The 26918-nt window shown below is 40.2% G+C and overlaps 1 protein-coding gene across 1 annotated transcript; it reads left to right on the top strand.

Moving 5' to 3' along the window:
• Window positions 1-126: 126 nt before the first annotated feature.
• On the top strand, window positions 127-24670 carry ALOXE3 (arachidonate epidermal lipoxygenase 3). Its single transcript, XM_074225555.1, has 15 exons — window positions 127-1460; window positions 1802-2006; window positions 4843-4924; window positions 5664-5783; window positions 6352-6477; window positions 12219-12322; window positions 12863-13035; window positions 15730-15873; window positions 16085-16288; window positions 16375-16461; window positions 16902-17071; window positions 17566-17687; window positions 21451-21551; window positions 22319-22489; window positions 22763-24670. The coding sequence occupies exons 1-15, from the start codon at window positions 1314-1316 to the stop codon at window positions 22940-22942; spliced, it is 2136 nt and encodes a 711-aa protein (XP_074081656.1). The 5' UTR covers window positions 127-1313; the 3' UTR covers window positions 22943-24670.
• Window positions 24671-26918: the final 2248 nt, after the last annotated feature.

Raw genomic sequence — 26918 nt, 5'->3', positions numbered from 1 at the left:
GTGCCGGGAGCATACTAGAGGCTACGCCTGCGTCGCCCTCTCGCAAACGCAATAACACGCCTGCGCAGAGCAATGACACGTGCCTGCGCTCTGTTTACCCTCGCCGCTTCCGGCAGGACTCTCTCCAGCACGCGGCTCAGTCTGGCGCAGGCGCAGTGCACTCCTCGATGGGGCCCAGGCCCAGGGAGCTCCAGAGGAAGCGCTCGGAGGCGAGAAGGACCTAAAACCTCGAGGGACTGGGGCTGCAGTGCCGAGTGCGGCCGCAAGAGGCCGCCACAAGCCAAGTAGTGCTCCTCTCCTCGGCCGCATCTTCATGTATTTACTGACGTCAGAAGGGGCTGAGATTGAACTCCCGAAAAACCGCTGTTAGGGTTAGGGGCCGAGACCCTGGACGAACTGGCAGTTTTATAGACTCTTTGGGCTTCAGAAGAGAAGATTGGGCCAGATCTTTATGTCCCTTCCAGGCCCGGCATCCTGAGATTTCAATGACATTTGGGGTTCTCTCAAGAGGAGGCCTGGCGGGAAGGGTGGAGGAGCCCAGAAGGTGGGGGAGGGCAAGGGAGGGAGGAAGTCTGAGGGCAGGCGCTCCTGGGAGCTGGCTGGAGCGTCGCAAGCATTACCAGGAGATCCAGTTTCCTTCTTCCTCAGCTCTCTTGGGTGTTCATAAATGAAGGAGTCGGACCGGATGAACGCCATTCCAACCCCACAGTTCTGTGACAGCTTCTCACCATGCAGGTCCTAGCCTGAACGCCCCAACCCGAGCTTCATTTCTCTTTTTATCTCTTTCTTCTCTGTTCTCCTTTCCTCTCCCCACTTCTTTCTCCCTGTGTCTTCCTGTCCTTCTGCCCCTCTCTGTCTCTGTCTCTCTCCCTCCCTCTCTCTCTCTGTCTGTCTCTGCCTGTCTGCCTGTCTGTCTCTCCGTCTCTCTCTTTCACTGCCCTCCCCACCTCAGTGCTCAAGGTAGATCCTCGACGTCTCATATCAAATCGCAGCCTCCTTGGCCCTGTCATTTCACTGATAACCATCACTACCCGCCCCATAATGGGAATGGGCCCTCCCTCTGGGAGGCAGAGAGCAAAACAGGTGTCAGGAAACTGGCTAAGTGGGTGTGGAGTCATCTGGAGAAGACTCAAGAAGGGAGAGAGAGACTTCAAAATCCCAGTGCACTTCTTCCCGGAGCACTCCAAGGAATCTAATCCAAATCCCAAACTTAATCCTGACTTCAAAGCAAACCCTAAAACCAGTTATCCCTCTCTATTTCCACACCCAGCCATAATCTATCCTGCTTTCTGCCTCCAAGCTCTCCTTGAATCATGGTGCTATATCGAGTCCGGGTGGCCACAGGTCCCTACTTCTTGGCCGGGACCCTGGATTCCATCTCTGTCACCCTGGTTGGCACAAATGCTGAGAGCCCCAAGCAGCTTTTGGATCATATTGGCAGGGACTTCACCCCAGGGGCTGTAAGTACTGAGGGCTCAGGAGGTCGGATTGGTGATGGTGTTGTGAGGAAAGGGGAGGAGAATTTCTCCAAGATTTTAATCCAATTTTCTATGGCTTTTCCTTGACTTTAAAAGTTTACTTCATATCTGTCTTTGCCACCCATTCTTAACATCACTCCTAGTTTTAATCTACCCCGAGCTTGGATCCTCCATAATCTATGGTTGAACTCCGTGCTTGCCTTGTGTTAACATTGACACTGTGCCTGAACCCATCTGTATTATAACTAACCCCACTCTTATCTGTGCCTGACCTTATTCTGATCATAGTCTGTGATTCTGAATTTCCTCATGACTGCCCTCAGGTTCAAAAATACAAGGTAAACAGCACCTGTGAGCTAGGGGAGCTCCTTCTCGTTCGGCTACACAAAGAGAGATATTCCTTCTTCCCCAAAGACTCTTGGTACTGCAGCTACATCACAGTCACCGACCCCAGTGGAGCGGTCACCTGCTTTCCTTGCTACCAGTGGATTGAAGGTTACTGCATAGTGGAGCTTCGTCCTGGCACAGGTGAGCAAAGACAAAGAACCAAGATTCTTAGAGGAAGACAGGAGATTTTCCTTAACATCATATTACTCCTCTACCCAGTAAAACTGCAGTGACCCCCAATTGTTTCTAGAATAAAAATGTAACATTTTCTCTGTATGGTTTTTAATTTTAATCAATCATTCTCCAAACATTTATTATGTGCTAAGGGGATAAGGGTGCAAAAAAAGGTAAAGGGCTGTCTCTCTGTCCTCAAGTAGGTTACAATCTAATGGGAAAGAACAAACAAATATGAACAATGAGCTATATACAGGAAAAATTGGAAATAATTAAAAGAGACTTCTAGAATTGAGGAAATGGGAAAAGACTTCCTGTAGAAGAGGGGATTCTACCTGGTACTTTATTGAAGCCGGGAGATCCAGCTGGCTAAGAGGAAGAGAAAGAATATTGCAGGCATGGGTGACAGCCAGGAAAAAATTCAGGGAGCTGAGAGATGAAATGTCTTATTCTTGGAACAGCATAGAGGCCAGGGTCTTTGGATCACAGAGAACCTGTCAGGGAGTAAGGTATAAGAAGAATGGAAAGGTAGGAGGGGGCAAAGGGTCATGAATGCCAAATAGATAATTTTATATGTGATCCTAGAGGCAATAAGTAATCACTGGAGTTTACTGACTACACGGATGACATGGTCAAATCTTTAGAAAAATCAGTTTAAGCGACTGATTAGAGGATGGACTGAAGTGGGGAGAGGCAAAGCAGGATGATCTACTAGAGGGCTATTATGAGAGTCCAGGTGTGAGGTGATAAGAGTCTGAATTGTAGCAGAGTCAAAGGGGAGTAGGTTCCAGAGATGTTTCAAGGCGGAAATCTTGAGGTCTTAGGGTGAAATAGTGACTGAGGAACTATGGAGATGTTCTACAATAAGAAGCTAGGGAGGAATGGGTAGAATAGGGAGCAAGATAATAAATTCAGTTTGGGGCTTGTGGAGTTTAAGAAATCCATTGGACATCCAGTATGAGATATCTAAAAAACAGTTGAAGATGTGAAATTGGAGGTTAGCAGAGAAACTGGGACAAGACAGGTAGATTTAAAAATCATCAGCACAGAGATAGTAATTAAATACATGAAAGCTGATTAGATTATCAAATGATGTGATCTAAGAGGGAAAAGAGGGGCCCAGGATAGACAATTAGAAGATCTGACTTGGATGAGAATCCAGCAAAGGAGACAGTGAAGGATCTGTCAGATAGGTACAAGGGGAACCAGGAGAGTGTGTTGTCTCAAATACCTAGAGAATAGAAGATGATCAACAGGATCAAAAGAGATGTAAAGGGGAAATTAAGAAAAGGTTACTGGATTTGACAACTAAGAGATCATTTTAAAGTGCCTTTCAAATCTACCTTTACCTTCACTCTACCTCATTACACATTATACCTCTTCCCACAGATTTATCATCAAGCCAGAAAGACCTTTTACATAAGGCCTTCCATCTTCTATATCTGTTCCTTTGCACTGGCTGTTTCCTTCCTTATCACAGCTTCTGAGTTCCTACTCCCTTTTTCAAGGCTTAATTCAAATACCACTTTCTTTAAAACATACATTTTTTTCTAATTCCCCCAATAACTAGTACTCTTTCTCCCCCAAGAGTTTGATTTTTAAATTTATTTGGAATATACATATATGCCTATACACACACACACACACACACACACACACACACACACACACATATTTCAGCTCCTTTAAAGCAGGGACATTTTCATGTTTGTATTGCTATCTCTTGGCACTAAAAACAGTATACAATAGGTCTTTAAAAAGTGATAGTTGCTTGATTGGTTGAGGTATTAAGTTAGGGATAGGGTTAGGAGCAGGGACAAAGTTAATCAAATCATCATGGATTAGAGTTTGAACAATGAAAAACTCTAGGTCCCAGTACTAACTTCTCCAGAAAGGACATTTTTAATCTTTTACTAATGAAAAGATAGGTAGATTGCCAATCTCCTTGAAAGAGGGGAAAATAATGTCATTTAATCTGTTTTATTAATACTCTTAAGTCTAGACATTAAGCTCTGATTTGTAGGAATATTTGTGAGGTATAAGTGCTCACCCTGAAAAATTTAACTATCCTCTCTTTCAAGAGTTAGGATTGGTCCTCCTAGCAGAACACCTTTAACTAACAGGGAATAATCATTGGGCAAATATTCACTTCTCAAGAGGAAGAAATAGGGGAGGGGCAAAAGCTGGATCTCTCGTTGTGTTTGGCTTTGTCTGCCTGGCATTTTGCTTTCCTGGAGTAGATAAAAGCTTCATAAACAGAGTTTGATATCTGCAGCAGGTGGAGATTGCCTGTCCATTTGTAGAAGGTTTAGTTGACATAAGATTGCGTATCCACTGATAAGTTCTATGATATTTTCAAAGTGGATCTTATTCTGTAGAATTCTATGAGCTCAGGCAAATTGTTGGATGAGCCATATAAGTGTGTATATGCTAGATGAGCTCAGAGAAGTTATTATTCCTCCTTGGGCTGGTGGTGGGGGGAAGAGAGAAAGACTTGAACCACATGATTGCTATCCACCCATCTATGTGAGAATCCTCTTTGCTTTTTTTGAAGGACTATTGTTTCTGAATTGGCAAGTTAGGGCTTTGCAGCTGCAATCGTGGATGGGGGTTAAGGTCAGAGATAAGATTGAAAAAATGGTTGGTCAGTTTTAGGATTAGAGAGGAAGCTGAGTGAGAAAGTGCTATAATTTGGTCTTAATATTTGAGACCAAAGTTTGAAGTGAAGAAAGTCTTCACTTCAGACAATAGAGTTGATGTCATTGACTTGAAACACTTGATATCTGATATTTACTCCCTTCAGGAAAAATCATCTGCCATGACTCCCTCCCTTTGCTCTTGGATCATCGGAAAAAGGAGCTCAGGGCCAGGCAAGAATGTTATCGGTGAGAGCAGGCTTCCTTTGACATTAACATGATCCCAAATTTTGATCTTCATTTATGACCCATAGTTTTGGCATGGATTTTAACCCTAATGTATATTTCAACTTCAGTCTCTAATGCTGAAACCAAACTCAACTCTCACTTTGAAACCTACCCCTGACTTTTGCTTACTTTGATCCTAATACAGATCTTGACTGAAATCTGTCTCCAGTCTGACCCTTACTCTAAACCTTATCAAACTGTATAATAGTACAAGCCTTACTACAATCTTTTTTTATTTTATTTTTTTTTGGGGGGGGGGTTGCAAGACAATGGGGTTAAGTGGCTTGCCCAAGGCCACACAGCAAGGTAATTGTTAAGTGTCTGAGGTCGGATTTGAACTCAGGTACTCTGGACTGCAGGGTCAGTGCTCTATCCACTGTGCCACCTAGCCACCCCAACCTACTACAATTTTGACCCTCACTTTGAAGTCAGACAGGAGTTCAATCCCAACTGTAACTCTGATCTAAACACCTAATCTGAAAAACTTGCTTAGGGCAAGAAAAATGAGATCTTCATCCTATGAGTTGGGTTGTCTCTTGACTTCCCTAGAGCCTTGGTCTTCATTAATGCCAGAAATAGAGTACACAAAATATAAATTTTTGATATGTTTTGGGGTAGGATGAGGCTTAAAACGCTGCAAAGACTCCTCTTTATCCTAGCTTCAACCTTAACCCCTTATTCATCTTTCTTTTCTGGACAGTTGGAAAATCTACTCCCCTGGCTTTCCCAGAATGCTAGATGTCAGCAGCTTTGAGGAGATGGAATCAGACAGGAAATTTGCTTTGACAAAGATGACACCCTCTGCAGACCAGGATTCCAGGTGAAAGGACCAGTAGCAGGGTTAGTGGAGGGTGGGTAATGGAAGAGGAGGGTCTATAAGTAGTTAGTCCAGGAATGAATTCTCAACTGAATCTCTTCAGACTAAACTTACAGAAGAAGGAGGAGACTTGACCTCTTTCCTTAATAAACTTCTCAAATACAGAAGCTAGGAGTCACATTTAGGTTTAAGATAGTCATAGAATTAATTATAGGGGAATGATGAGGGAGTATGAGCACTGAGGGGCTCAGAACAGAGCAGTGATGAAAGCAGGGTGGAGCCAGCTAGGGAGAAATTTGTAGATGAACCAAATTGGGAAAGAGGGGAAGGATGGCATTGATTAGAGATTGGGGGAAACATTTCTCAAATAAAAATGTGAACCTGTCTCCAAATAGGGGAATACAGGATTAGGGGAAACACCTTAAGTAGAGGTGGAAGAGGGAGAGCAAGGGGATCCAGAGGTAATGAAAGAGGGAAATAAAAAGGATTTTGGGATACAGACCTATCTGACTCCTTCATTTCTCTTTATGCCCCTCATCATCTTCCTCTTCTCATGCTGGGACATTCACAGAAGTGGAAATCGTTATCTACTGGGCTTCCCCTCGAAGATAGACATCCCACCTTTGTTACACATGGATCCAAATATTCGATACTCATTCACCAAGACGGCATCTCTACTCTCCAATGCTATACCTGCGTGAGACTTTAGTTCCTCCATTATCATTCTTCTGTCAGCACCTCCCCTGTCCATTGAAACCCATCTTTTCAGTTTTCCCTCAAATTTCCTTCATTTCATCACTCAATTCTCTCTCTGTCCCTTAGTTTTCTGTCTGTTCTTCCACCTTTTCCTTCTTTCTTTGACCTTCCACCTTTTCTCAATTTTTCTTCTTTTCCTCTCAATTGTTCTTTCTGTTCTCATTGTCCTTCAATCTTTTTGTGTCCTAAACTCTCCCCCTCTCTATTTTCTTTGTTACTTTTATTTTTTTATTAAACTTAATTTTATTTATTTCAATTACCAAAAAAATCTACCTCTCTCCCCCCCATCTCTTCCTACCTCACCCTCCATTGAACCCCCCCCCACTAAATCCATGTTGAAAATACAAATAGTAAAGCAAAACAAATTCTTGGATAGGCCCTGTCCAGATAGTCTTACATATACATGTATATGTGTGTGTGTATATATAAAAGTATATATATATATATATTTATTTATATATACATTTGTAAATATGTATATTTATGTTCATATATCTCAGAATGTGTATATATACATATTTTTGAATATACACATAACATATACATATCAATATAATGCCTAAACCTACCATACCTCTGTCAGGAGGATAGCATGTTTCATCTTGAGTCCTCTGAAATTGTCATTAGAATTCACACTGAAGGGCAGCTAGGTGGCGCAGTGGATAGCGCACTGGTCCTGGAGTCAGGAGTACCTGGTTCAAATCTGGTCTCAGACACTTAATAATTACCTAGCTGTGTGGCCTTGGGCAAGCCACTTAACCCCATTGCCTTGCAAAAACCTTTAAAAAAAAAGAATTCACATTGATCAGGGGTGGATTGATTAGGGCCAGCTGGGTGGAACAGTAGCCTGGAGTCAAGAAGAATCATTTTCCAGAGTTCAAATTGGGCTTTTTTAGTTGGGCAAATCATTTGACCCTTTTTGCCTTTTTGCCAAAATAAACCCCAAAAGGGTTTGGGAAAAGTTGGAAATAACACTGATCAGAGAAGTCCTCACTGTTTATAAGGAAGAAGGTCATGAAAGAGGAGTGGGTCCAGCACAATGCTCTAGGTTTTTGTACAATCTTCTTCTACTCCACTGGCTTAAAGTCCAGCCACAGGCTGGACAATTCATACCTTCTTGTTTCTCACTCTTTGGCTATAGTTTGTTTTACTTCAGAATAATCTTTCCCTTTTGTTTTCCTTTCCTTTTCCCCTCTTCCCTCCTGTTTCCCTATTAAATGAAATGAATTTCATTCTTCTGTGTATATGGATATATATGTTTGTATCAAATTTTCCCTCCTTTGAACAATTAAAATGAATCGAGTTTCAAGTATCACATCTTGCTCAACTCCTTCCTTCTTGTTTGTATAATCTTCTGTTTGCCCACTCAAATTATGTAAGATAATTCTCTTTCCCATCTTTTGCTTTCCTACCCCCAAATATTCCTTCCCCCTCCCTTTCCTTTCTTTCAAGTTTATCAAAACATTAAAAAAAACTCCTAGGTCTTATTAGAGTCTTATTATACTTCCTCTGTGACCTCTGATAATGATAGAAGAACCATCTGTATCCTCTCTTCATATTAGAATGTAAATAGTTTATTCTTGTTTAGTCCTTTATGATTGCTCACTCATTTTCACCCTTTTATGTTGAGTCCTGTATTTATATCTCAAAGTTGCTATTCAATTCCATTCTTTTCAACTGGAATGCTCAGAAGTCCCCTATCTTATTAAAAATCCACCCCCCACATCCTTTAGGATCATACTCAATTTTGCTGGGTAAGTTTTTCTTGTTATGCTTTCTGGAATATCGTATTACAAACTCTCTTCTTTCTGGTGGAGGCTGCTAAATCTTGTAAGATTCCTGACTGTGCCTCCTTTCTTTTCCAGTTTTTTCTACTAGCACTCTAATTTCTTTTCCAATTGCTTTTTTATAGTATTCTCATTTATAAAATCAATTTTAACTTTTTTAAAAAAACCCTTCTTGATTCTAGGGATTCTAGTTGAACTTATATTCAAGCTGTGTGTGGTTTTTTTTAGGTTTTTGCAGGGCAAATGGGCTTGCAAAGTGGCTTGCCCAAGGTCACACAGCTAGGTAATTATTAAGTATCTGAGGTCAGATTTGAACTCAGGTGCCCTATCCACTGTACCACCTAGCCAGCCCTCCAGTAGACTGTTGCAGGATTTAGCCACCATTAGCCAATTGGAAACTTTGCAGGTTTAGTGTGATAGGACCATAGGATCCCTTTTGGTCTGGACTTCCTTTTCTGGTCATTCCACTTCAGGTTTCAGACTGGAGTGGTAAATGTATCTGAGACTCAACTGTATTCACATCAGCTTCTCACTCAGTATAAAATCACCCTGAGGTTCTTTCCTCAGTCGCCCTTAAGATTTGTGACCCAGCAATGTCTTATTCTGACAATAATGGCAACTATATCTGCTCTTTGCCTAAGGTCATAGACCAGCTGGCAAAAAACTCATACAGTTTCTGAGCTAGAATGCTTCAAGTTGCTGTGACCCCCATCTCCAGCGTCCCCAGACCTCTGTCTATGCTGATCTGTGCTTTCAAAAATGAGGGGGGTCTTTTTCTCATCATTTCCAGTTTAAGGACTCAGTTTTTCTAGATCTTTCTAGAGTAGTGGTTGACTGGATTAGTGGGTGATTGACTGGATTATTCTTTCTATTCTATCATCTTGGCTATAGTATACCTTATTTCTATCTGTGACTGTCTCTCCTTTTGTTTTACTTTTCTCTCTCATTATTTAAAGTTGAAAGAGACCTCAGAAACCAGAAAGTTGGAAGGGACCTCAGAAACCTTAATATTTTGCAGATGAAAAGAGCTTAACCTCTAATTTGCTAGTATGAGAAGAGATTAGAATCTAAATCTTTAGTCTTTCTAAGTCCCCCACTCCCACCTCTAGTTCTCCTTCACTTCCTCCAAAGCAAAATCAATCAACTTACTGAATATGTGCCAGGTTCAAAGCAATGTATTGGATACTTTATAGGCATGTATATATATATATACATGTATATATATACATACATATATATGTATGTGTATATATGTGTATATGTATATGTATATATATGTATATAATATTATAGAAATATAATACCTAAGACCTCTCAAGCTCACAATCTAGTTGGAGGATGCCCATTAGTAACAAAAAGTACTAGGTTTAGATAACAGCTCAAACCAGTAAAAGAGATCATAATTCCATTCCATTTATCAAGGATGAATTAAGATTAGGCAAAAGGATCAAAACAGTGTGAGACAGCAGCCTCAGAGCCAGAGATAATTTTGTTTGTGACACACATTGACTATATAACCTGGACAGGTCACTGAACTTTTCCATGTCCCAAGTATCTCTCTCTCAGCCTGTGAATCACAGAGCAGGCTTTGGGAGTGGAGTTTCCTCATTGGGAATTAAAGGTTTGGTGAGAGAAAGAAAGAGAAAAAAAGACAGACAAAAAGAAAGAAAATAATCAAATCCCAAACCTAGCAAGATTCTGTGCCACAACTGAAAAGTCCTTGCTCTCAAGGACTTATACTTGGAGGTTGAGATATGTATACAGATAATAAAATACAAAGTAATTTAAGAAGGGAGAAATTCCATGCTGGGGGTGGGGTTGGAAAGGGAGGAGAATTGGCAAGACTTCTCTTAGGAAGAGGCACCTCAGATGAACTTGAGATGGAGATAAGATTTGAAAGAATCCCAAAGGAGGAGGTGGGACATTCCTGACACTGAGAGTATGAGGGCAGTCTGTGCAAAGGTTTTTGCAAGGAAGGAGTCCAAATAGTAATGTGAATTAAGTCCAAAAAAATTAGAATGGAGTCTTGCTCTGAAGGACTTTAAAAATGCCAGACTGAGGATTTTGTATTTGGAAGCAAAAGAGCCACAGAGAAGACTTGAACAGGGGGAAATAGTTTGTGCTCAAATGGATGGTAGAGATAAAAAGCAGAGTATTGATTCAGACTTGGTAGGTTTGCAGGTCTAAGCTGGGTCTTGAAAAATGGTAGCATTTAGGCAAATGGGAAGAAGAGGGGAGAGCATTTCAGACTGTAGGGAAAATAAAGAAGGAATGGCATGGATAACACTGTAGGCAGAAAGCCCAAGAATTTTCAAGGTCGATAAAAGATCAGTTTGATTGAAGAAGGTTTGTGTAACAGGAATAACTAGAATTTCCATAACACATTATTTGGAAAGCACTTTACAAATATTATTTCAAAATATCACCAACAACCCTGTGAGGCAGTTGCTGCAGTTATCACCATTTTACAGAAGAAAAAAATGAGACTGAAAAAGGTTAAGTCACTTGTCCAGGGTGTCATACAGCTCTTTCCACTTTTTCTAACTAACTACTCATAAGAAATAAGTGAGACATAAAGCTTGAAAAACTGGTTGGGGGATATTATGTAGGGTGGGGAATGCCAGACTAACCATTTCAGGTTTCTGAGCAGTTAAATTTGTATCAAATTAGAGTGATGCAGTGGGGATGAGGATGATTATTCTGACAGGTTATACTGGAGGCAACAAGAATAGTTAGGTGGATGTTTGCAACATTCAGGCAAGAGGTAATGAAGACTTCAAATCAGGTGAGGACAAAGGGAAATGCAATGTGGGAGTGGGTTCAAGAGGCCATTTGAGAGGAATTTTATAGGACTTATTGAGTATTTGAATGTTTTTGAGGTGAAGGAAGTGAAGAATGAAGATTTGGATCGCCCAAGTTTTCAGTCTGGATTACTGGGAGAATGTCAATAACTTTCCTAGAAACAGGGAAGTCAGAAGAAGGAGCAGGTTTGGAGAATGAAGAAATAAGTAAGCGTGCTGGTTTTGAAATGTCAGAGAGATATCCAAATGGTGATATCCAGCATAAATTTGAAAATTGGGACTGAGGAGCAGGAGACATAACAGCTGGAAATTTGAGTCATAGAATCTAGATCATTGAGATCATCACAGTAGCAACACATCAGGTAGTAAGCAACACAGGTGGGGTTTGAACCTCTTTCCTCTGAATCAATTTGCTTCCCATCATACCATAGTGCCTCAGTGAAGGTAATTACTTAGAGGTAATAATTGAAACCATGCCCCTTTCTATCCATCTTCTCAGTTTATCTCTCCAACCTTGTCTCCCATCTTTCAGATCTCCTTTTTTTCAGACTTTTTCCTTTCTGATCCTGTCTCCCTTTCTCTCATCTTCACTTTCTTCCTTTTTCTAGCTTTCAGTATCTCCTGCCTTTTCCTCAGTTTCCCCTTCCCTTCTGCTTTCTCTTGCCCTTTCTCTTTTTTTTCCCATTTCTCCTTTCTTTGCCCTTCAGTCTTTCATTATCTGCCTCTTTTCTCTTATTTCTCCCTTCTTTATTCTCCACTCCACCCTTCAGGCTCCCTTTCTCTGTCCCTCAACCTTCCCTCTCTCTATCCTTTAGACTTCCATCTCTCTGAACCTTAGTCTCTTCCTTAAGCAGTTCCAAAGTAAATCTTCACAATAATAAAACTGCTGGGATTTTAGCTATCACAGCAAGGAGGGGGTGTTATAATAATTTAGGGAATGTCTTTCCTATATCCTTTAGATTATACCAGGACCATATTCTAGTTTATTCATAACTCCCCAAAAGCTTGTGCTCTCTGGTGACTATACCACATCCCATCCTCACCCTCTCTGCCTACTCCTAGACCTTCACATTCTTACATCTGCTTCTCCTTAGATCCTTGGGCATGAAGCTTCGTGGTCTCTTAGACCGACAGGGCTCTTGGAAGAAGCTGGATGACATCAGAAAGATTTTTTGGTGCCACAAGACACCTACCTCAGGTGAGAAAGGGAAATAGGGGATAAAATTCAATTTCTGCCTATGTCTCACTCTGTCTCTTCGTTCTGTCTCCTGCTTCTTTTTGTCTGGGAAAGTCCCTGATTTCTGTATTAAGATTTTTTTTCCAGCTCCTCTAGGCCCTTGAGAAGTCAACTTCCCCCTTTTCCTGCCTCAGGTTTCCCTCTTGGTAAAGAGTGGGGAGGTGTCCCAGCTCTTTCCTTATCCTCATATCCTCTTAGCTCCAATAATCTGACCAGTTACAGAGACATTCAAACCTCTTGGCACTCTCAGAGACCCAGGAATAGCATCAATAACCCTTCTGATACCTTCCCCTCCTAGTCAGAGAAGGAAAGACTGAGGAGCATTCACAATCTATGCATATTGTGGTTGGAGAAAAGAGGAAGACAATGAAAATGGAGATGGTCTTGTCCTGGAAGTCAAAAGAATTGGGATCAACTGAAGTTCAGCTCCCCTACTTTCTAGCTGTACTACCTTGGAAAATAATTAGCAGAAATGATTTTCTCACCTTTCTCAACCTACAGAATATGTAACAGAGCATTGGAAAGAGGATCACTTCTTTGGCTATCAGTACCTGAATGGCGTGAATCCTGTCATGATCCATCGACTCTCCAGTCTGCCCAGCAACTTCCCTGTCACTGACCCCATGGTGGCTCCCTCCCTAGGTCCCAGCACCTGTCTGCAGGCTGAGCTGGAGGCAAGGGATGGCTAGGGCCATCCTCCAGGACGGAGCCTGGGTTGGGGCTACCGAGGGGAGATGGGGTGAGGGAAAGAGTTAGGATTGTGGAGGAGAGAATTAGGAAGGACTTATAGAGATGGTCAAAGAAAGAGGGATGGAGGGGGGAAAATATGCTACAGATAAAGTAGGCAATAGGATATGAAGTAAGGTGAGGGTTAGTATAGAGTCCAGGTGGAGAGAGGTTAGGATTAATGTTGATGTTTGTCCTTTGATCTTGAAGATGATCTTGACATCATGGAGATGATGCTGTGACAAGCAAATGAATTGAGTTTGAGCAAGGGGGTGCTGTGCTAAGTCACCAGCCTCACTTTCTTCTCCAGAGCTATCTGGATCCAGTGACCAGATATAAATCAGGACAACTGGAGATGGCCTGGATTTGAGGCAATCAGGATTAAATTACCTTGCCCAAGATCACACAGTTAGTAAGTATCAAGTGTCTGAGACCAAACTTGAACTCAGGTCCTCCTGACTCCATGGTTGGTTCTCTACTCAAGTTACCATCTAACTTCCCCTAAGTATCTAGAGATATCTAGGAGAGAAATAGAATTAGGTGTAAACAAAAAAAGATCAAGCTTGGGTTTAACTTTTCAATTGGGACAAAGAAAAAATGAGATTATTTCTATAACCATAGAATCACTGTATTTAAAACAGGAAGGGATCTTAGAGGTCAAAAGTTTTGGGCACTATAATTTCAGAGAAAGGAATTTGAACAGTTCTGAAGATAATTTAAGGAATCTTTTGGTTTAGGGAGAAAAGTGAAAGTGAATAAGCACAAAACAGAGGGAGAAAGTGGCTTAATTCATCAGTTCCCTCTTCTCCTCAATCATAGGATGATCGATTTTGAGCTGGAAGTGATCTTAGAGTCCATCCCAGACATTTTACAGATTTGGAAACTTGAGATACAGAGAAGTTAAAGTAACTTGGCTATGGTCACACAGTTAGTAAGTATTTAAGATGAGATTTAAACTTTAAGTCTTTCTAACTCTGTCTAATGCTTTATCCACTTCAGCATACTACATCAGTAAAGAAGTCATCAACACTCACAAGATAAATATCTCTTTTTGGCAGGGGGGTGGGGTTTGCAAGGCAATGGTGACTTGCCCAAGGTCACACAACTAAGTAAGTATTAAATTTCTGAGGCTGGATTTGGACTCAGGTCCAGTGCTCAATCCACTGCGTCACCTAGCTGGAGAGATAGATAAAAAAGATTATTGTTGTTCAGTTGTGTCTGTCTCTTCATGACACCGTGGAAACCAGGCCCTTCTGCTTCCCACTATTTCTTGAAGTCTGTTCAAGTTCATATTCGTTGTTTGTATGATATGATCTATTTATCCCATCCTCTGCTTTCTTCTCCAGAGTCTTTTTCCTATTTGCCTTCAGTCTTGAAGAGAGTTATCTAGAAAGAAAGAGAGGGATGCAAACAGGCATAGTTGAGGATGTGGACATAATTTTAAAAAAAGACACCTTGTATTTGAAGAACTGAAGTTAGAAATAAGGAAGATCTCTCTTACCTAGCATATAGCATCAATTATTTCCCATTTATAGTTTAATGTGGTTCAGGCTGCACTTGCAGCCAGCCCCAATATGCCCAGCTGACCTCACATTTGACACCTAGTGTGGAGAAAAGATTACCTGAAACTAGAGAAGTTGTAGGTAAATCTTTATAGTGCTATTTTAAATGTGATTTAAAATTATGTGAATAAAGTGCTGGACTTGGAGTCAAGAAGTCTTGAGTTCACATCTTTACATCAGAGATTCACTAACTCTGTGCCTCTAAATTATTTAATCTCTGTGTGCCTCAGAGGTTTCCTTATCTCTAAAATGGAGTTAATAAGAGCCCCTACCAAGGTTTTTGTGAGAATCAAATGAGATAACATATGTAAAGCACTTCACAGGCTTTAATATGTTACATAAGCACTAGCTATTATTACATTAAGATGTGGTAAAGAGATAAGTGCATGGTAAGATATGGAAGAGAAAGGTAAGATATGGAAAGGTAATATGAGGGAAAGAGTGATCTTGAGGTTAAGGGATAGGAATAGAGGGTTGGAGCTAGATTAAGGGTTAGATTTAATTAAGGGATAAGTATGAAGTCAGGTTTAAGGTCAGAGTTATTTATTTTGTGTTGACTTGGCTGTTGCCTGGAAAGTTTGAGATAAGATTTTAGGCAGGATATCTCATTGAGGTAGCAAGGAGGTTAGTGGGTCATGTCTGTTACCATGAAACAGTGATCAGTGGATCAGAAGGGAAGCAAGTATGGATTAAGATGTATCCAGAAGCCTTTGGAATAGTAATTTGGGAATCTATGGCGTCACCTTTCTGGCATTGCAATGAGTGTGAAGTCATCAGAATGTCGATCTTTATTATCAGGGAACTAATATCTGAGGCTCCAAGTAGGGGAACGAATTCAGGAGTCTTTCGGGGAGAGAGAAGCTGGAGACTGATGGAAATAGGAAGGCTTGCAGATACAAAGTGAATGTGTTAAAGTTAAGGCAGTAAAGAAGTAGACCAGATTGGGTTGGTGTTTATAGTTTGGAAGCATTTAGGGGTAGGAGTTTGGAGGAAGTGAGTTGGAAAAGGGAGAAAGGGAAGTGTTGGGAGACTAAGGAAAATTCTTGCCCTAATTCTCCATGTGTGTTATATGTTAACTAGAAGGGATCAATTTTCCTGGCTGATTACTGGATTCTTGGGGAAGCTCCTGCAGGTCAATTGAATGGCAGGCCCCAGTTTGTGACTGCCCCACTCTGTCTGCTTTGGCTCAACCCTCAGGGTGCTCTTTTGCCCTTGGCCATCCAGGTGAACCTTTCTTGGGTTTGATCCATGGGGAGGGACTATGCTCTAGAGGGACTAAAGGAAGGAGAGGGGAAACTGGGAATTTGAAAGAAGGGGGGATGGTATTGGATGGTGAAGGAAAAACTTGAGAGGACTGGAGACAGAAGTGAGAATTGTATCCTCATCTCTGTTTCTGATTCCAATTCTATATCCTCCCTCCAATTCCTCCTCCCAGCTCAGCCAGACCCCTGGACCAGAAAGCCCCATATTCCTGCCCAGTGACTCAGAATGGGACTGGCTCTTGGCTAAGACCTGGGTACGGAACTCTGAGTTCCTCATCCATGAGAACAATACTCATTTCCTCTGCACCCATCTCCTCTGTGAGGCTTTTGCCATGGCTACTCTGCGCCAGCTTCCCCTCTGCCACCCAATCTACAAGGTGAGCCTATGGGAGACAAGCTTGACTCAAGTCAAGAGTGGGGATATAGATGTGAATTTCTCATTTACAAATCTGTCCTTGCCTAGCTCCTGCTCCCTCATACAAGATACACACTCCAAGTGAACACTATTGCCAGGGCTACCCTGCTGAACCCTGATGGTCTGGTGGACAAGGTATGGGCTTGAGTGTCTCAAGGTCTAAGATCTCCCTTGTGTATTCCTGCTGAGCTCACCAGTCAACTGCCTGGTGGCTAATTTCCAGGAACTCTTTCTCAGAATCCTGAAGTTAACTTGTTACTAACAAGAAAATATGAAACTCTATTCATTCAGAAATGCCCAGAGTACTCCTGTGCCAAATCACAGCTCCTTTCCCTATCTCTGACCCAAAGATCAGTGCAATATTAAACACTCACCTGTTGTGTGACACTGGCTACAACAATGCTAACTATTTCCTTACATGTTCCCTTATCATTATCTCTGGTCCTAACCTTTATTGATATTTCTAATCTTAATCTTTTACCTAACCCTCTACCTAAATCCAGGAAGCCTGAGGGTGATGCTTTTCCTGGAAGGGACTGACTAATTCAGGAAGATAACCTGTGTTTACTTCTTAGGTCACATCCATTGGAAGACAAGGCCTCCTATACCTGATGAGTACAGGCCTAGCACATTTCACCTACACCATGTTCTGCCTCCCAGACAACCTGAAGGCCCGGGGGGTCCAGTGCATCCCCAATTACTACTACCGAGATGATGGCATGAAGATATGGGAAGCCATTGAGAAGTAAGAAAACAGATTATAAAAGGTCCTGGCCATTGGAATGATGTATCTTTAAGTCTTTCTCTCCCATTAGGTGAATTGAAAGTCAAAGAACTAATCCCTTTTTCCTGGGGGTGGGGGATGATCCTTGAGGGTAGAAAAATGGTTAAGAAGGGGTTTCAAAGAGAAGGAATTTTAGGACTAAAGATGGTAGTAGGTAGGGAAATCCAACTATGCCTTCCAGGTAAGTGGGCATTTTGGTGGATAGAATGCTGGACCAAGAGTCAAGTAGAACTGAGTTGAAATTTTGCCCCTGACAGTTATTAGCTATGTCACTATAGGCATGTCATTTAACCTCTGCCTGCCTTTGTTTCCTCAATGTAAAATGGGAATAAATATAGCACCTGCCTACCCAGGGTTGTTGTGAAGATGAAATGAGATAACATTTGTTAAGTAAATATGTAAACTTTAGAGTACTATACATATAAGCTAGCTCTAAATATTATTTTCCCTCTCAGCTTCGTCAATGAAATTGTGAATTACTATTATCCCAGCGACATCTTTGTGCAACGTGATTCAGAGCTCCAGGCCTGGGTGGGCGAAATTTTTACCCAGGCATTCCTGGGCAGGAAAAGTTCAGGTATCCCCAGTGGTGGTTCTCATTCCTACCACATCTACAGAGGCTTTGTTCAAGGCCTAAATATAATTCCAGACTTGACCTTGGCCACACATCTGTCCCTTTTTCTCTCTAACTTGATCCTATCCCTTTTTCCATCTTTAACCCTGAACCTATTACTACCCTTAATTTTTATCCTTTTCCTGTCCTTATATTCACCATACCTTCTTCCTATATATCTATTACCTCTATCCTTTCTTTGTCCCTAATCTATGACCTATTGGTATCCCTAATTCAGATGGAACCAATGCCCCTTTATTTCAGTTCATTTCAACAACTATCGAAGGTAGGGGAAACAGAAATGTAAGACAGGGTCCTGTCTTTAGGGAATTTACAGCCTTATTAAGGAGACAAGGAACCTCACATGAAACAAGAGAATGTCAGGCCAAGTTGACTGCCTCTATCAGTTCTTTTATCTGTCTTTCTTTGATTCCCTGGCATACATCCCAGAGTATTTGTTTCATATTTTCCCTTCTCTCCTCCAGTTCTCTCCCTTCCCATCTCATGGTTCTTTTCCCAGTCCCTGCAAAAAAGGTTGCTACTTGACAGTAGGAGCTCTTCAGCTATCTTCATTCCCACCCTAGTATGTTTCTATCTAGTCTCCTCTCTTCTTTTAAGCCCTAAATCCCATGCCTTTCTTTTTTTCCAGAAGAAGGTTTGGTCCTTTGGTCATCCCCCTTTTCTCATCTGCATTCTTTTCCTTACTACAGATTCTTCTCTTGCCTTCAATTGCCTCAAGGCCTTCATTCCTAAAACAAACAAACAAACAAAAAACAAGACCCCTCCTTTGTCATATAGCTAGATGAGATGCAATTGTTGAAGTAGCAATCTCCTGAATCTTTGTCCAGTATACTTTCTGGGATATTTCACTGCCTTTGTGACTACCTCTTAAAGGAGTCTATACCCACTGCCTCTTATCTCCTTATTATTTCCTAGCAATATGGCACAATGCAAAGAGTTCCAGAATTGGAATTAGATGTGCAACTAAGGGTAAATTATTTTACCTCTTTGGGCCTTAACTCTCTCATCTATAAAATGAAGGGTTTGGAATGGATAATGTCTAATAACTTTTTCAATTCTAAAATCCTTTCATCTTAATCTCTAGCAAGCTGATTTCTATCCACCACATTCCAGAGAACCTTTTTCAAAAGTCACTAGTGAATCCGAAATTCAAAGACTATCTCCCAGTTGTTATTCAGTTTAAAGTCAACCTCCCTCTCCTTTTAAATGTTTGTTTCTTGGCTTTTCAAGTTCTTCTTTGTTCTGCTGCTTCTTTGTCTCCTACCTTGCTTCCTTTTCCTTCTCCTCCCTCAAACCTGTGATCTTCAATGGAGACTCTTGCTTATGACTCTCTCCTCTTACATCCTTTATAGAACTGATCCATTCAATTATCATTCAACTACCAGGAAATTAGTTATGTATCTGGGAGGTAGAAGGTGTAGTAGTAAAGAGAGCACTAGACTTAAAGCACCTGAAGACCAGCCTTGCCAAATTTCATGTTCCATTATCTTCAACTCAACCTGTTTGAAAGTGAGCTTATTTCCCTGCCAAACTAGCTCTTTCCAAACTTCCTTGCCATTTAAAGTGGTACCACTATTCTTTTAGTAGGCCAGATTTGAAATCTCAAGTCATCCATGATTCATCTTTCTCCCTCTTCCTTGAGCATCATTTCCAACTAGTTACCAAACCCTACTAATTCTTCCTTTGAAATGTCCCTCATTCCCTTCCCTTTTTAGTATCACTGTCACCAAGCTAGTCCAGGCCCTCATTACATCATCTTGAAATTAAGGTTGTTGCAAGAGGCTTCATACCACAGTCAGATTACTCTTTTTAACAAATAGATGCATTTTACTTTACATAGTAATTATTTCCCAATTAGTAACCTCTCCCCTTAAGTCCTCATAAAATCTTTTCCCCAAAAAAGTTAAGCAAAGTCATGTAGTATATTTATAGTGACAGTACGTATAACTCAATTTTTATCCTTTTGAATTTCTTAACAGAAAGAAGTGTATTTTATCCTTTAGTCATCTGAAATCAACCTACATCACTTTATTTGATCTGAGTAGTTTGTCTTTTAGAGTTGTCTTCATTTACATCATTGGGGTTATTGTATATGTTATCCTCTTTTCCTTGTTTCCTTTTCTTTGTTGTATACTACTAGTTCATATAAGCCTTCTAAGAGTTTTCTAAATTCTTTATAATTGTCATTGTTCATGGCACAATATTATTTTATCACATTCACTTACCAAATATTAGCATTCATCAGGTAATTTAATTCTAAAAAACAATTTGGGATTTCACGATGAAAGCTAAAAATTGTTTATACTTGATCCAGCAAACCCATCACTGGATTCATTCCCAAAAGGAAGCCAATAAGAAAAAGAAAAGTCCCACATGTACCAAAATTTTCATAGCAGCAGAAAGTGACAAAAAAGCTAAAAATCATTGATAAAGGAATGACTAAGCAAACTGTGGTATATTGATAGTGACTATATATATATATATATAAATATATATATATATATACATATATATTTATATATATATATATCAATTTTCATCATTTTTAATTTCTTCCCAGAAAGGAAAGAAATGTGATATCATAGTACTATTTTATAATTCCAGTTAGAATATCCTAAAATATTTTCTCTATCTTAGCATTTTCCAGGCATGTTGTAGTGGAATTAGAGAACTTAGATTCAAGTCTTGGCTCTACTTACAGCTCTGTGTTTTAGGGGATAGATTTCCAAAACTGTAGTCTTGAATATTCAACTTCCCTTGTTCAAATCTAGATTCAGACACTTACTACCTGTGTGACCTTGCACAAGTCACTTCAGAACTCATTTTTCCTCAGTAAAATGAAATACCTGGACCAGAGCATTTCTAAGGTCTCTTCCTATTTTAAATTTTATTTTTCTAGCATCTCCTAATTCTAATGGAATCAATTTAGGAGCCTGGCATTCAAAGTCCCCTGTACTCTAGATCTACTTTTCTTCCTCAACCTTATTCCTCACATGTCCTTCAACCTCTCCATTCCAATTAACCAATCTCCTTACCTTCCCCCAGCTCCCATTCTAGACACAGACACACTGCATCTGTTCCCCTTTCTTTACACTTTTTTGGTTCACATTCTTCTCCCTTCCTTTCCCCTCCCCTGAAATAAAATACCCCTCCTTTTCTCCTCTTGCTGTACAAATGCTCTACACCCTTTAGAACTTTTCTGTGAAATCTTTCTTGACCATTCCAGTTCATAATGCTCTCTGTATCCTCTATGTCAGTATGACATTCGAGGCCTCATTTATACATATACCTACATATATATATATATATATATATATATATATATATATATATACATACACATAAATACATACATACATACATACATACATATATATATATGTATGTATTCACTTGCTAGACCCTTAATATGGAGTATAATGACCTAAGTTTTAATTTTGTCTCCTTTTTCCTACTTGTGGATATATGTCATGCAAGTCACTTATCCCCTCTTGGGCTTAGTTTTCATATCTGTAAAATAAGGATTAGATCAGATGATTTTAAGAAAGGAAAGGTATTGTAGTGGCTAGAGTGTAAGAGTTGGAGGCAGGAAAACCTAGGATGAAATCATACTTCCAATACATACTATCTATGTGACCATGAGTTAAGTCACAAGTCTCTCCACCTGTTCCTTTCTCACCTATTTCCTTTCCAATTTCAACCCTAGGTTTCCCAAGCTGCCTGAGTACCACTGAAGAACTGGTGAAATTCCTCACTGCCATCATCTTCAACTGCTCTGCTCAGCATGCAGCTGTCAATAGTGGGCAGGTGAGGTGCCTGGAGAAGAATGAGTTTATGGTCAGTTTTGGAGAGTTGTGACTCTAGGGGTGTCAGGATTGAGGTGGAGACTGAGGTTGGGTGGTGATCAGGGTGGGGTTAGGGTTGGGTGGCAACTGGGGCTGAGGCTGCATTTGAAAGATTTATTGCAAGGCATTAGGGGAGGGATGGGAGTCTGGGTGGGGCTTCTGGTTCCTCTGCATGACAAGCCATTCCTGAAACCTTTCCCAATAACATCTCCTGTCAGGATGACTCCTCATTACCTAAATGACTCACTTCACTCAGCTGTAGATGCTGGTTAGGAAGAGTGGGGAGATATGAACTGGGCCCCTGACCCACTTCTCCCACTAACCCTATTCTTTCCCCTCCCTAACCCTTTTCTTGACTTACTCTTCCAAGGTGATTAGGAAAGATTCTTCCTTCTTTTTCTTCTTTTTCCTTCTCCCTTCTTTCCTCTTCCTTCTTTTACTTCCTTTTTCCTTCTTCTTTTTCCTGCTTCATCCACCTCCTTCTTCCTTTTTCCTCTTTCTTCATTCACCTCCTCCTTCTTCCTCCCCTTTCCTTCCTTCTTTTTCCTCTTCATCCTTCCTTCTTCTTTCTCTTCTTCCTCCTCCTCTTTTCCTTTTCCTTCTTTTTTCCTCCTTCATATTCTTCTCTTTCTCCTTCTCCTTCTCTCTTTTTTTCTTCTTCTTCTCCTCCTCCTAGTAGGAAGGGAGATGGTTTTTCCATCTGCTCAGGATATATCTATTCCTTTACAGCATGACTTTGGAGCCTGGATGCCTAATGCTCCATCATCTATGAGGAACCCTCCACCCCGAACCAAGGGTACAACCACTCTTCAGACTTACTTGGACACCATCCCTGAGGTGAACATTACTTGTAATAATCTCCTTCTCTTCTGGCTGGTCAGCCAAGAACCCAAGGACCAGGTACATATTTTGGTTGTGGCCATGTGGGTCTGTATTGTGGGATGAATTTTTGGTGAGGCATGGGGACCCAAGTTTGTTCCTATCAATAACTCCATCCTTGTCTCTTTTTTTTCCTTCTTCTTCTGACTCTAATTCTTCCCTACCTGTCTTTGTCCTTGTTCCTCCTTCCTGACTCCTGCCTTAACATTTACTGGTTTTCTTCCCCGTTCCCATCTCTTCCTCTTCTTGTCCCTCCTTGTCCATTTTCCTGATTCTTTGTTCTTTTTCTCCCAGAGACCCCTGGGCACATATCCGGATGAACATTTCACAGAAGAGGCCCCCAGGCAAAGCATTGCTGCCTTCCAAAATCACCTGGCCCAGATCTCCCAGGACATCCAGAATCGGAACCAGTCCTTAGCCCTACCTTATTGTTACCTAGACCCTCCCCTCATTGAGAACAGTGTTTCCATATAATGCACCCTACCTTTCTATGCCTCTAGTAGCAAAGAGGGTCTCTGAATGATAGTTTCCATCCTTTTTGAACCCTTCAGAGAGAAAGACACAAACTTGGGTATAGCAAGAACTATCTCCCAACCCCAGGTCTAGCAGATCTCTAAAGGATTTTTGGTCTATCCCCTTGCCTTTCTGACATTCAGTACTAGACCTCTTCTCATCACGCAAACACACACACACACACACACACACACACACACACACACACAGATGGGTAGTCTACCCTCTCAGAAAACCTCATCATCACTCCTATGAGTTGAATAGGAACAAAGGATCTCCTAGGCTGGAGGCTTCCCCTGAAATGTTCCCTTTCACAGCCTAATTCTCTGTGCCCACCACTATATCTCCTTTCCCTGCAATATTCTCCCTATATAACCCTCTACTCAAAGCTCTGGCCTCCTCAGGTGAGGTTCAGGTCAGTACTTGACAATACCCAGCATAACCACCACCAAGAGACAGAACATGAATTGTCTTTCTCTGGAATTTTATCAGGTGGTATACTTTGACCTTTGGATCTGCATAGGAGATCAAAGACTAGATAGTGCATTATCATTAAGTCCCTTGTCTTGATTGGTTCTTGGGATTCTTAGAAGGTCACAGTTATTTGGACTCTGGAGGAACAGTCAACCAGTTTTCATTTTCTCAGATTTTCTACCTATCAGCCCCTGATCCCAAGTGATTTAATAAACTCTATGTGATTAGATCCCATTTGGCTTTTGAGTTTTGGCATATCACTTTGACTAAAAAAAAAAAGTAGATCATACTTTCTTAGTTATCTCTTTAAAGTGCTAAATCCACTTTAATATCAGTACACAGTATATGTTCTTGGTAGGAAAAAGAAAGGAATGCTACATGGTCTCAGAATCCAGCACTGCTGAACTTGAGAATCCAGCTTCAAAATATTTTCAGAATGTGTTTTTAATATTCCAAAGATTAATTCCTTTAGTCACCTAGATATTAGGGGAATTGAAGCACTTTTTATTTGGGTTCAAGTTTCAACTGCTAAATTCAAGTCTTAACTTCCTTATATAAAAAATGATTTAAAATCCCATTTATTTATGTATTTTGTCTATTTCTTGTTATACTCCTTTCCTTCTCCACTACTCAGCTTGTCTTCCCTTATAACAAAGATTTTTTTTTAAGTTTAGTAAAAGTGGCCAATGCATCAGCCATATCTAACAGTACTTGCAACATTCCATATCTACAGTCCCCTACCTTTTTAGTGAAAGGAGGAAGGTGTATGTTTTAACTAATTTTCTGTGGACAAACTTGGTTATTATAATTATACAGTGTTTAGTTTCTTTTTATTTTAATAGACATCTGATACCTCATTGTCTCTCCATAGGACTCCATACTAGATCCTCCTTGGTCTCAGTCATTCATTTTTTGGGGCCCTCACTGGTCACAAAGAAGTTGTTTAGAAGGAAGTGAACATACTGGAATACAAAATGAGTATAATGGTTGATGTGGAAGTTGTTAACACTATTGACAATATCAAGTGATTTTTATAAAGGAATAGATGTAGCACCTCCTCATCTGAGAAGCAGAAAACCATATTGCTCTCTCATGATAAAATTTTCAATTGTCCCAGGTGGAAGAACTTTTGGAATCAATATTTGGAGATTTGAGAGCACAAATAGAAACTATTGACCTCAGGGTAGTTCCTCCAATCCTTTCATGCTGAATTAGAACCCCTTAAATTTTTTTCCTGCCCTTTTCTTTGAACTCTACCTCCATGGCACAGGAGGTATCCATATCTATATAAGTACTAGGGTTGCTTTTGAGAAAAATAAAATACATATTCTTTATCACTTTTAAGTTTTGCTATGCTTCTCCAATTCTTCATATCTGTTTTTTTTAATGGTAACATTAACTTATTTCAGTTTGTTTAGTCATTTCCCACTCAATGGGAACATTCACTCAATTTCCAATTCTTTGCCATCACAAACAGGACTGCTATGAATATTTTTGTACAAGTGATATTTTTACCCTTTTTCATAATCTCTTCAGGGTTTAGACCCAGCAGTGGAATTGCTGGATCAAAGAGTATGCACATTTTTATTGCCCTTTGGGTGTAATTCCAAATTGCTCTCCAGAAAGGTTGAATGAGTTCACAACTCTACCAACAATGTAGTAGTGTCCCAGATTTCCCACATCCCTTCCAACATTGATCATTGTCCTTTCTGGTCATATTGGCCAGTCTGAGAGTGTGAGGTGGTACCTCAGAGATGATCTAATTTGCATTTCTCCCTAAACTTTCTCAATGAAGTATAGTCCTGGCCTCTCAAAGTCTGGGATGGTCAAGAGCAAAGCTGGACATATCTTCCACAACTGGACTTGGAGTCCAAGAACCTGGTTTCAGACTCTGGATTTATACCCCTACAACTTTAAGCAATTTACTTGATACTTCTGGTCTCAGTTTCTTCACCTGTGTAATGAGGGGTTGATTACATGGGGTTTATTTGTTTTTTTTGTTTTTTGTTTAGGTTTTTTGCAAGGTAAATGGGGTTAAGTGGCTTGCCCAAGGCCACACAGCTAGGTAATTATTAAGTGTCTGAGGCCAGATTTGAACTCAGGTATTCCTGACTCCAGGGCTGGTGCTCTATCCACTGCACCACCTAGCTGCCCCCAATGAGACAATTTCTGAAGGGGAACACAGATCAATTTGTTATGATTTTGTTAAATAAATATATATTATTAATATAAATAATATTAAATAAATACATATGTTTCTTTTAAAAAGGAAGGAAACAAGCTTTCTTTAAACCTCTGTTCTGTGTCAGCACTATACCTTAGTACAAATTTTTACAAATTATCTCATTTAATCCCACAATAATCATAGGAGATATTATTATTCCCATTTTGCAATTGAGGAAATTGAGCTTTCCTTTATAATGAAGATTTTAAAAAAAAAAGAGAAAATAAATTGTTCAGCAAAATCAACCAACATAAGTTAATTTTTCAGTACCTATAGTCCCCTGTCTCTGAAATGAACTCTTTCCCAAGGTCAGATTTGGTCATTGTAGTCACACATAGCTCCATTTGATTTTATTGTTCCTTCAATTTATGTTATTGTAAACTACATGTATATATATAACAAAAATAGCTAGCATTTTGTAATGCTTTAATGTTTGCATAGCGCTTTATAAATATCATCTCATTTTATTCTCACAACAACGGGGAAGGAGGTATTATAATTACTCATTTGACAGATGAGAGAACTGAGGCAGAGACAAGTTAAGTGACTTGACTAGGGTCACTTAGTTGATTTTACTTACTTTATTTTTTATCACTTTTAAGTTTTACTATGCTTCTCCAATTCTTCATATCTGGTTTTTTTTCTTATGGTAATATTAACTTATTTCAGTTTGTTTAATCATTTCCCACTCAATGGGAATTTATTTTATTTCCAGTTCTTTGCTGTTAGAAATATTTTGCTGTATATGGGACCTTGCTTTCTATCAAAACCCAGTTTAAAATTTTATTCTGATAGATTAGGCCATTCCTAATTTTATCCCCAGCCCTATCTTCTAAGTCTAACAATTTAACACTAATTCAGTCTTTCATTCCGATCTCCAAATTGTATTCCAAAATGAACTGCAATTCAAGTCCTAACCCTACCATACCATTAATCCCATCTCTATGACCTTTTGAAGCAGAAAGAGATTCTCCATGACCTCTCTTCTGCCTTTCTTCTACTTACTCTTTCCTCTCTAGGTTTTTGGGACAATGTTCTTTTTTGGTTCTCCTACCTGTCAGACTGGTTCTCAACCTCCTTTGCTAGTTTCTGGTCTAGGTTACACCCACTAGCCAAAGATATCTCCCAAAAAATCTATCTTGTTCCTCTTCTCTTTTCCCTCTATACTATCTTGGTTGAGGATCTCATCAGCTCCCAAGGGTTCAATTATTATCTCTGCAAAGATTCCCATATCTGTAT

Source organism: Macrotis lagotis, chromosome 2, assembly GCF_037893015.1.
Source record: "Macrotis lagotis isolate mMagLag1 chromosome 2, bilby.v1.9.chrom.fasta, whole genome shotgun sequence".
In the NCBI taxonomy this organism is placed as follows: domain Eukaryota; kingdom Metazoa; phylum Chordata; class Mammalia; order Peramelemorphia; family Peramelidae; genus Macrotis; species Macrotis lagotis.
Note: the sequence above shows the minus strand (reverse complement) of the source record. Positions and strands in the feature narration are given on the sequence as shown.